The sequence below is a fragment of the Pinus tabuliformis genome, chromosome 2_1, assembly GCF_031772625.1.
Source record: "Pinus tabuliformis cultivar Carrire ecotype Pingquan chromosome 2_1, CPIR1, whole genome shotgun sequence".
NCBI classification, from domain to species: Eukaryota; Viridiplantae; Streptophyta; class Pinopsida; order Pinales; family Pinaceae; genus Pinus; species Pinus tabuliformis.
In genome coordinates, this window is record NC_142299.1 from 567,029,766 (window position 1) to 567,041,648 (window position 11,883).

Genomic DNA, 11,883 nt, shown 5'->3' on the forward strand with positions numbered 1-11,883 from the left:
CACTACAGATTTGTCCTTCACGAACACCCTTCACACTCGTTTTGAGTCTTCCTTTTGACCTTTCACCTCTCTACACTCAGCATTTAGTCCACCTCCCTGTAATCATCATCTTTTGTTTCCATCCATGTCATTGTCCCCTATTTTTTTGACCCGGTTTGCAATGCCACGCTAGTGGGCAAGGTGTCGATGTGGCTCCTCCTCTCGAGAAGAAAGCAATTCTTATGTCTACCAGAGAGCCCTAGAAGTTGCTCAATGATATCATGACACAACACCAAACCTTATACAATTTGAAACTCACCAAGCCTATTTGGAACCTATGGCTGAAAGGGAGGAGCACTCTGATTCTAAAATACTTGAATTTGTAACTGGTTGGCTACTTGATTTGAGACATGCCCAAGGGAGCTAGAACTTATATATATGCTAAGTGGAGCTTTACTAGAATACAAAAACCCTCATGGGTAAGACCCTCTCAAAAAGGAATGAAGCTAAAAGAGACTTGTCTCACTACATGGATCATATACAAGAGGAGCATATAACGATGTTTTTGGAGCCACATGACATGGACCTCGAGCTTGCATGAATTTAAGCATTGTTTACCAAAGGAAAAGGACCTGCCTCTCGTGGCACTCCAGTTACTCCCATAAATGTCTCAACCTCTACCTGATTGCTCTCATGGTTACAATTTTGGATCATAACAACTCTTCCTAAATTGTTTATATGTTCTTAGTTGTGTTTCTTGTCTTTATGTTTAGACATCATCACAAACATTGCCTTTTTTTAATTAGTTTTTAGACAAAAATATTGCTCTTTTACTATTGGTTTATTTACCTCAATAATAGACAACAACAAGAAAAATCTTAACTCAATTATATAGGATGTAATTTCTTAATTTAACAATAAAATTTGAAACTTGCAGCAACAAAACACTTTAAAATAATCCTATCCAAATAAATGACAACCACATAAACAAACAAAATAAAGAAAATTGAAACAATTAACGATTTGGACGAAAGGTAGAAGACCAATTAGAAGCTGACATAACAAGAGCAAAATGATGATAAACCAAAGTTTGACACCAACAACGACAATTTCTCTCCCATCAACGCCAAAATATGGAAAGAAATGCATAAATAATAGAATCACACAGTGGGAGATAATGGAAAAAGCAATCATTCATATATATATATGGACCCGTGGTGTGAAGTTGGCTATACTGTTGGCCCTCAAATTGATGTTGAGTGGTGTGAAGTTGACTACATTGTGGAGCTTTCATATATATCAACATTATCATGGCCACCCGTGGTTTTGGATTGCCGCCTGCTTTTTAATGATTCAGTTCTGCATGTTATATTATTTTATGACATCTCTGCTCTGACTTTATCAGAACCGGAATGATTGAAAACTTTATTATCGTTTTGTAAATCACTGCATTATTTTTTCTAATTTATCTCATTACAGTATCAAATTGTCCCACTTTTCAAGATAAATTTGATTTTAGGTCCACCTAAAATTTTGTCGAAACGTTAAATTTTCACATAACTTTGCCCAAACTTAAATGATAAAAACATATGAAACTTTTACTTAGCTGGAAAGTATTTAACATCATGACCATTCTAAGATTGATAAAAACTATCATAATCATAACACATTTTTACTTCATTATTTCAATTGGTTATAACAGAATTTAGAATTAGCACAAACAAAATGGGCTATGGATTATTCAAAATCCTCGTAGAAATCCTATATATATATATATTAAAATATTTTTATTAATTAATAAATCAGATGTATAGAGGTAATATTAATAACTTATAGTACTATTTTTATTTAACTTAATAATCCCGAGAATATTTATAGGAAGAAAGAAGGAAAGAAATCATTTTAACGTTTATAGGTTAAAGATAGTCTATGAGATAGATTGCTTCTCCATCTCACTCTTGTATTCGGTCCTTTTCCTGTGAAGTCTCACAATAAACGCTCCCAGCTTCTTAACAAACCCCTCGCTGAATATATTATCCCAAGAGCTAGCTGCCAGAGCATTTGCATAACTTTCCATGTTGGCTTTGAAGGCCTCACATTCTAAAATGAAATGTTTTTCTGTTTCCACTTTTCCGGAAGAGCAAAAAATACATACTCTTTCCTCCCACGCTTCTTTTGGCCCTTTCCACGACCCTGTTTGACAACGGAGTTGATGAGAATTAGTCCTTAGTTGAGCAATAAGAATTTTGGCTCTCCAAGAAATATTGGCCCTATGTACTTTTTTTGTTGGTGATTATGAGTGAGATTAAACTCTTCAATATAGTACTTTTCTTTCTCCCTAGCTCCTACTCCCAAGTAGGTTTGTGGAACTTATCCATAACAAAAGCTTTTATATCTTTATTGTTTGTGGGACACATGCTCAAGTAAATACCCCATTTATTAAACCATTTGTTATTTTGCCGCATCCAAGTCTTCTTTGTTTTGCACAATATGTCGTTAAACACAACCTTAGGCTATATGACCTCTTCCATTTGCTCATTTTTTTTTAAATACCTTATGACTTTCACCATAACAATTGCTTCAATAGGAGCAACCATTGTTTCATTTAACAAGATAGCATAAGAAACTGCACTTTTAGTTTTGAATTTGTTTGTAATCAAACGCTTCTAAATTTTCTCAATTTGTTTCCACTGCATGTCGGATGTACTGTTGGCCCACAATTCACAACTGTAGAGAATTTCCAGGATCATTAAAAGCCCAAAAAGAGTTAGAGTGGTTTTCCAGCCCCATAACTCTACCTCTCTACACCTATTTTGAAAAGAATAAAACACTTTCCAACTCCTCAAAGTTCTTTTCTTTCTACAACCATCTCAACTTAGATTTATGTTGAAGTCGATTCTGAGATATTTCTAATCTGCAACTTCTTCCAAAATATTGCCTTCAAAGTAGAACTTATGCTGGTAAAATACTATAAAATTAAATAATCTTAACATGAGACTTGCTATTTTAAGCCAGCACAAAATTTGAGACAATCACTACTAACATATACAAACTTTTCAAAGTTAGAGATTTCACTATTTCTAGATGTCAATAATCTCTATGAATTGACTAGGACCAAGAAAAACATAAAACATAGAACATTGCATGCACTGAAGTTAAACCCGATTGTAATCTACAGTTATAGGAGCATTCCCATTGATGTTAAGAGGGTTTTCCTTGAAACTAGATTGGTCTTAGGAATAAGGAATTATCCTTGCTTTTTTTCCATCTACCACTTGCAGAGAGTCAAAAGAAGGCATCCTTGCTTCTCTACATTGTCCAATTGGGCTAGCAAGTCTCTACGTTCTACTTCTTGTCTAATGAGGGCATGAGAAATTAGCATTTTGGTATGCTGGCATAAATCCATCCTTGTCCAGTGAGGGCATGAGAAATTTGTGTTTTGGTATGCTGGTATAAATCCATCGTTTTAGCATGCTAGTGTAAATCCAATGCTTCATGTCATGGATGTGATTGGTTCCCATATATGGGAGAATGTCCATAGCATCATTCATTTCATCCTTCACCACTTTTTTGTTCAATTTTGATGTCAACTTCCAATTGCTCTATAACATTTTAACATGCCTGTGTAACTCCAATGCTTCCTGTCATGGGTGTGATTGGTTCCCATATATGGGAGAATGTCCACAACATCATGCATTTCATCCTTCACCACTTTTTGTTCAATTTTCATGTCAACTTCCAATTGCTTTATAACATTTTTTCAATGTAAGAGAGAGGTGGAGTTGAAATCGTGTCTGGAACAATTCTCAGGCATACATAGTCCTGCCCAAGATTGGACCACGAGACCTGTAGGGACCTGACCTCCCCACCTAACCATTGGACCACATCCATGGGACTCTCTAGTTGCAACATTTGCATGAGTTTTATGCACAGGAGATCACCCTCTACAACTGGGTCGAGGAGTCATTGGGAAAGGGAGAACACCTTTATAATTTAATTAAATTTGTAAAAAAGGAAATATCAAATTGTTAGAGAGAGATGAGATTCACACTTGCTACAATAAACATTAGCCAAAATCAAACGGATAGACCAACCACATCTTTGTATCATTACTTTATGTAATTACCTTAAAAGCTATGTTAATGAACAAACTAAAAGACACATCTTTGTATCATTGCCTTACATAATTACCTTAAAAGCCATGTTAATCAACAAACTAAAAGACATTGGCAAAATGAAAGAACTATCGTACAATACCACAAGTTATGGCAAAGTCATTGTAAAATACCCACAAGTTTCAATAATACCTAGTATTCCATCGTGTAAACCATCATCCCTCACGACTTCTTGTCTTTCCTTCCTCGTCCAATATACAAGTAATTTTTAGCCATTTTGAAAATATATTAATTTTTTTAATAATAAATGAAATTTTGCCTTTCTAGATTTCTCTATCATCCCATGACTTAAAAACCCAAGCTAGCTACATATGACATGGAACCCCTTTTCAAGTTGAGCCGCAGTCGCTTCTGATCTTTTTATCTTCAATAATTTTTTATATGTCATGAGTCTTTTTGAATTTATGCTTTAGTTGAATTTTCAACATCGGTATATTTACTAGTTTATTAGTTTTTGACAAAAATATTACTCTTTTGCTATTGGTTTGTCTACTCTAGTAATAAATAACAACGAAAAAAATTCTTAACTTAATTATATATAATATAATTTCTTAATTTAACAATAAAATTTGAAACTTACCCCTTAAAAAAATTAGAAATAATCCTATCCAAATAAATGACAACCAGAGAAACTAACAAAATAAAGAAAATTGAAACAATTAACGATTTGGACGAAAACGGAGAAGACAAATTGGAAGTTAACATAACAAGAAATGAAGATAAAACAAAGTGTCACACCAACAACGACAATTTCTCCTATCAACGCCAAAATTTCAGTAAAGATGGAAAGACATGCATAAATAGTAGAATGACACAGTGGGAGATAATGGAAAAAACAATAATATATATGGGACCCTTCATGGAGTGGTGGTGTGAAGTTGACTATATTGTGGGCCCCCGTATTGATGTTGAGTGCTGTGAAGTTGACTGTAATGTGGGCCCTCATATTGATGTTGAGTGGTGTGACGTTGACTACATTGTGGAGATTTCTACATCGTGACCTGTTGGCCGCCCACAGATGAAGGGATTGCTGCTTTTTAATGATCAGATCTTCGCTTTCACTTTTCTCGGAACATGAATGATTGAAAAGCTTTTTCAGTTGAAGAAATGGTACTGGGAGTTTTCAGGGGTATGTAGTTTGGTTTGGGATTGGATTGCGAGATTTGTAGAGATGAAATTTTTATATATATTTCTCATTTTGAAATAGTTAAATTTAACAAAATTTATTACCAAATTACAAGACAAAATATATTCATATTATTAGCACAAATTCACTCAGTGGAATTAGAAAATGATTTATACAAAGTGTTATATAATCATTTTCACTACTGATGATAAAATTTTAAATAAATTCTACTATTTAAAATATATTTTTTGCTAAAATTTAATTAGATTCTAAATAAAATTAATTAAAAATATTTACCATTGAAAGATCGCTTTTTAAATCACCGCATTATTTTTTTAGATTTATCTCATTACCGTATTAAGAAACGATATTCCAACACTCAAATTGTCCCGCTTTTCAAGATAAATTTGATTTTAAGTCCACTTATAATTCTGTCGAAACCTTAAAGTTTCACATAACTTTGCCGAAACTTAAATGATAAAAACATATGAACTTTTACTTCCCTGGAAAGTAAAGCTTCCAAAAGATGAAGCAATGTAATTTGAGTGTTTAACATTTGCTTCCAAAAGATGAAGCAATGTAATTTGAGTGTTTAACATTATGACCATTCTAAGATTGATAAAAACTATCATAATCATAACACAATTTTACTTAATTATTTCAATGGGTTATAACAGAATTTAGAATTAGCAAAACAAAATGGTCCATGGATTATTCAAATTTTATTTTATTTTTAGAAATTATATATATATATATATATATATTTTAATTTTTAATTTAAAGTTTATAAGTAATTTTTTTTATTAATTAATAAATCAGATAGATAGAAGTAATGTTAAATAGTTTATTATATTGATATTTGAGTTAATAACTTTGAGAATATTTATAGAAAGAAAGAAAGAATTTATTTTAACGTTTACAAGTTAAAGATAGCCTATGGGACGGATTGTTTTTTCATCAAGTACTTGTATTCAACATTTTTCTTATGAGGTCTCACAATAAACGCTCCTAGCTTCTTGACAAACCCCTTGCTCAATATATTATCCCAAGCGCTAGTAGCGAAAATATTTACATAACTTTCCTTGTTGTCTTTGAAGGTCTCACATTCTAAAATGAAATGTTTTTCTATTTCCACTTTTCCAAAAGAGCAAAAAATACATATTCTTCCTTCCCACGCTTCGTTTGGCTTTTTCCGACGCCTTGTTTCACAATGGAGTCAATGAGAATTAGTCATTAGTACAATGGAGTCAATGAGAATTAGTCATTAGTTGAGCAATAATAATTTTGGCTCTCCAAGAAGTACACCTAATCCTTTAAAGATTACTGTGAACGCTGAACAACCAAAGGGAGTCTAACAGACCACTTGGAATATGAATCCAAAGCTTACTCCTATGCATTATAAATGTATATCATGTCAATAATAAATGTACTCTTATGCTTATCATTCATACTTTGCTGCCATATATGTGTTTAACATGGTATCAGAGCAAGCGTACTCCTGCCATGCCCTGTTCCAATTTGAGCCACTAGTATTGTGGCCTTTCTCTACATGTCAGTTTTGTCTATCAGAACTGCACCTAAGTGCTCTGCCATTCCTCCACAGAAAATTTTGGGCAAGCCAAACCTGGGCATTTTTAGCGTGTCAGCTCTGCCTCATTGCTAAAGCCTGTCAGTGCTGCATCTGCCATCTCTCCTGCTCTTATTTCGGAGATTCGTCTTGTTTTTTATACAAATTCAAGGCATCATTGGCATGATTATTTCTCTTACCTAACCTCACCGTGCCCTGCAAGATTATTCACACCTGCGATTATGGACGTTACTCTGCCTGTTATTCTCTAGTTTGAAAATTAAATTTTGTGCCAGTTTTCTGCCATTCCGCCTGCTCATCAAAATCACAATCTTCCTGCATTTCCTTGCTATACTTGGAGTCATTCTTTACCGTTTTAAGTTCCGTGGATTTGGTGATGCCATTATTTTGGCTAACTGTGTCATTCTTAGTAGCATTCTGTTGGGTATACGACCAAAGTCCCACATTGACTAGAAGTGGGGAGGATCATGGGTATATAAGGATGGACAAATATCTCCATTGGTATGAGGCCTTTTGGGGGTAAAGCCCAAAAACAAATCCATGAGGGCTTAGGCCCAAAGTGGACAATATCATACCATTGTGGAGATATGTGGTGTCCAGAGTCCTAACAAGTGGTATCAGAGCCATGCCCCGAAGTTAGCCAAGTGGATGAATCCTCAGAATGTTGAACGAAGGTGGTGGGCCCCGGTAATATCACGATGGGATCCGTGGATGAGCTCGGTTAGACAGGCGGTGTGCTCCGGATTCTTCATGGACGTGTCCTGGTCCCAACACGGTGAAGAGGAGTTGACCTGGGATAGAGCAAGCTCTCGAGGCAGGTGGTGTTCCATGTAAGGCGTGTGCTTCCAACGCATTGGAGCGGAGAATCCTGGTTGGTAGAGAGTGGACGGATGGATAATCGTTTGAGGGGAGGCTCGATGGTCCTTTGTTCGAGGGGAGGATTGTTGGGTATACGACCAAAGTCCCACATTGACTAGAAGTGGGGAGGATCATGGGTATATAAGGATGGACAAATATCTCCATTGGTATGAGGCCTTTTGGGGTTAAAGCCCAAAAACAAATCCATGAGGGCTTAGGCCTAAAGTGGACAATATCATACCATTGTGGAGATATGTGGTGTCCAGAGTCCTAACACATTCGACATTCTGAGGATCAGAAATCCCTGCGAGGCATAGCAGAGAAGCGAAGAATACCACTTTGTCCTTGAGATCATGGACATCGACAGCGGATTCGCCCTCTGGAAATCAGTAGAAAAAAACGGTTGAATCTTTCTCTGGTCTGCTGAATGATCTTCATCCGCTCCTCTTGAATATAATGATTTTGAAGTGATAGAAAGATCAACTTTATGTTGATCACGGTGTTGGAAACATTGCTATTGTGCCTGTCATGATTCTTTAATGTACTGACTATTTACTTGATTTAAAACCTACAGAGGTCCATATCAATTGTGGCGATACAGGGAACTAATCCAGAGAAGAACATTCCATGGGTTTATTCCTTCTTTAGCCTTTTTCAGACTCTTCCAACTTTCTTTTGAGATCTCGAAGAGCATCAATGACCACTGGATTCAGATTGTGCTCTAGCAATTTTCCTTGCTTCGAATATGACCTTTGTTCTAGAAGCAGTTGTTCACACTCCATTTTTGAATCCTTAATCTCTGATATTAGTGCCTTACAGCTCCATATGTATGCACCCTCTTTTTCAATCCAAGCATCTGCGGATGCATCTGTTGCAAATATGATGTCAACATTTACAAATGTTTCCTTGTGAATTGGGAGATCTGACATCATGGCATCAAAGACCACCACAACTTTTACACCCTTGATTGCACTGAATACTATTAATTCATCAATAAGCTTTTGATGAGCTACATCGAGTCTTCCTTTAGAAAAATGTTTCTTCAACTTGGGCCAATAACCACATACATTATATCCATCTACAAGTAGAATAGGAGCTGCCAGATCATATCCCTGATTTGTATGGTAAAATGTCGTAGTAGGGTCCTCATATAGTTCATCACCATTTGGAAGCTCTTCCTTCTCCTGCGATATTGAGTAACAGGCTTTGGACTCCCCACGCAATAATAGAGGCAATGGAGAAGCGGGAGAGACCCAAATCTTGGTTGCCAGTCTCGTAACCATGACCCAATTGCTTGTCTTCTTCATGGACGTGTGTCGCTTTGCTTGCTATCTGGCACAGCTCACCGTCCCTGTATCAAAGTGAAAATACAAGTGCCAAAGAGTCTGCAATTCGAGCACGGTCCACCACTAAGGAGTGATGGCTCAAAGTGTTAGTAACTCGAGCCCAGTATACTCGAGGCCATACATTCGATTCGCACCAAGTGAAAGAAGTTGAACTAAAAAAGGAAATGAGCTTGGTCAGGAGTGGGCCTCCGAACGAGCTCCGGTGGTTTTGGCTTGGTGAGCTTAAGTTGATTGCAAATTCCCGAAATATTCGGGAATTCGATGGACATGGGCGTGGTCAAAAAATTGACCGCGTCCATGTTCGTTGGATTCCTGAATATTCCTAGAATCTGCAATCGACTTAAGGATGGCCGCTATCATTACTTCTACTTGTGTTGGCATTGTGGGTATAAACTATGCTTGCAAAGAAGACAAAGTATAACATGGGAGAGATAGTACTAATGGACGGACGCTTAGAAGACCTTATTTACAAATTAGTGTCTCAAAAGTTTGAAGATCCTGCAGAAGGAGAGCCTGCCTTGGTACAAAAGTTTAGTAAATTATATGAAGACTTGACGGCTGGTTTCTGCAATCTTGAAGATGAATATCGATAAGTTTATAACTATTAGTGGTGCTTGCTGCAGAAGTTTTATTTTCTAGTTATTTCCAAGAGCATACTGTTAATCTGGAGCAGCTTAATCTTTTGCACATTTGTATTTTTTGATGTAGGGTGATTTAAATTATTGAAAACAGCCAACAGATTTCTTGATGTGCCACAAGTTTTCTCATAGTGATTAATTTTGTAAAGAAAACAAGCCACTCTATTAATTTCCATTTTTCTCTAGCTTAAAAAAAAAGCCAGAGTTGCTTCAGTACTCTTTTGTTGTAAGTGAAAATGGCTTTAATTAGTGAGGTATTAGATTTATTAAATACCTTGATACATTCCACTGCTGATGGGAAGGTAAACATCAACAAAGGCTCTCTCTCAGAAATTCAGACATGTCTACAATATGCACAAGAACAGATTGATTTTTTGCAGCTTGAATCACAACTACAACAAGAGGAGTTACAGAAGTATAGTCATGATTCTGAACTTGTTTCTGTTCAGAACAATTCTCCTTTTGAGTCAAAAATTGACTCCCATCAACATGCAGAAACTAATCAAGACAGTAAAGTTGAGGCTGATTCAAGAGCAGATGTGAATGCAGATTTAGAAGTCCAACCTACACTTCCCAAGCCAATCATCAGACCTTGGGAAGAGCTTGTCCATAACAAGCGCAAAACCAGAATTGGATATGATAAGGAGGTTTCCTTTCACATTCCAGAATTGAATTTTTCGATGTTGGGTGATTTAAATTATTGAAAACAACCAACAGATTTCTTGATGTGCCACAAGTTTTCTCATAGTGATTAATTTTGTAAAGAAAACAAGCCACTCTATTAATTTCCATTTTTCTCTAGCTTAAAAAAAAAATCCAAAGTTGCTTCAGTACTCTTTTGTTTTAAGTGAAAATGGCTTTAATTAGTGAGGTATTAGATTTATTAAATACCTTGATACATTCCACTGCGGATGGGAAGGTAAACATCAACAAAGGCTCTCTCTCAGAAATTCAGATATGTCTACAATATGCATAAGAACAGATTGATTTTTTGTAGCTTGAATCACAACTACATCAAGAGGAGTTACAGAAGTATAGTCATGATTCTGAACTTGTTTCTATTCAGAACAATTTTCCTTTTGATTCAAAAATTGACTCCCATCAACATGCAGAAACTAATCAAGAAAGTAAAGTTGAGGCTGATTCAAGAGCAGATGTGAATGTAGATTTACAAGTCCAACCTACACTTCCCAAGCCAATCATCAGACCTTGGGAAGAGCTTGTCCATAACAAGCGCAAAACGAAAATTGGATATGATAAGGAGGTTTCCTTTCACATTCCAGATTACTCAAAGCCCATCCAGTTTTAGAGTGCTGGATTCCTTCATGATAGTTCACCTTCAGCTGTTCCAGATTCTGCTCCTCTTCCACAGCAACAACAACAGATTGTGAAATGCCAACATTGTGACTGAGTTGGCCATATGAAAGATCATTGTTTTGATCTTCATCCATGTAAGCATTGTCATAAAACCAGTCATTCTTCAAACAGATGCTTCAGAAACAAACCTCTTGCAAGAACAAAGATTCATCTTGGATGGATCGCTTCTTGGCAATGGGCTTCAATAGCCAAGAATATATTTCGCTCATACAACAAGATTTGTTCATGAATATTGAACGGTATTGCAGTTGAATTTTCTCAATCATCTCACCTTATATCTAACAGGGGGGAAATGATGGTCATCTACAAGCTTCAAAGCTACATCAAGCGAGCTTGAGCCACATACCAGATTCAGAGATGTATCTAGAGACAAAGATGCCTCTAAGCATGCCTTTAGTTGGTGATGCCTCTTCTTCCTCTAGTAGAAGATTTCAGCTTCTTGCATGTTTTGGAAGAGTTCTAGGAATTTCATTAAGCATTCGAGAGTTATTGGTCATCCTTAAACCATCATAGGTTGAGACCTCCCTTTTCAGGTTGAGGTTCTCCCTTTTATGTGGGGTGAGACCTCCCTTTCATGGTTGAAGGTTTCCCTCTTCAAAACATCAGGAGCACTTCCTCTAGCAGAATACCTCAGCTTCATGCCAGATTTGGAAGAGTTCCGGGAACTGCACTAAGCATTCGAGTGTTGGTGGTCATCCTTAAACCACCTCCCTTATACCAACATTCCAGAGAGCACATTCAGCCTAGTGCTGCCATGCATTTTTGCAAATTTTGTATTACAACTCTCTTCTTGGAC

At 36.3% G+C, this 11,883-nt stretch overlaps 1 protein-coding gene across 1 annotated transcript; it reads right to left on the reverse strand.

Moving 5' to 3' along the window:
• Nucleotides 1-8,370: 8,370 nt before the first annotated feature.
• On the reverse strand, nucleotides 8,371-9,033 carry LOC149201686 (uncharacterized). Its single transcript, XM_089401331.1, has one exon. It carries the CDS (start codon nucleotides 9,031-9,033, stop codon nucleotides 8,371-8,373), a length of 663 nt encoding a protein of 220 aa, XP_089257457.1.
• Between the last annotated feature and the right edge of the window lie 2,850 nt (nucleotides 9,034-11,883).

Bases quoted from the DNA above. Each gene is read 5' to 3' on its own strand.
- LOC149201686 (XM_089401331.1), bottom strand. From the start codon at position 9,033: ATGAAGAAGACAAGCAATTGGGTCATGGTTACGAGACTGGCAACCAAG.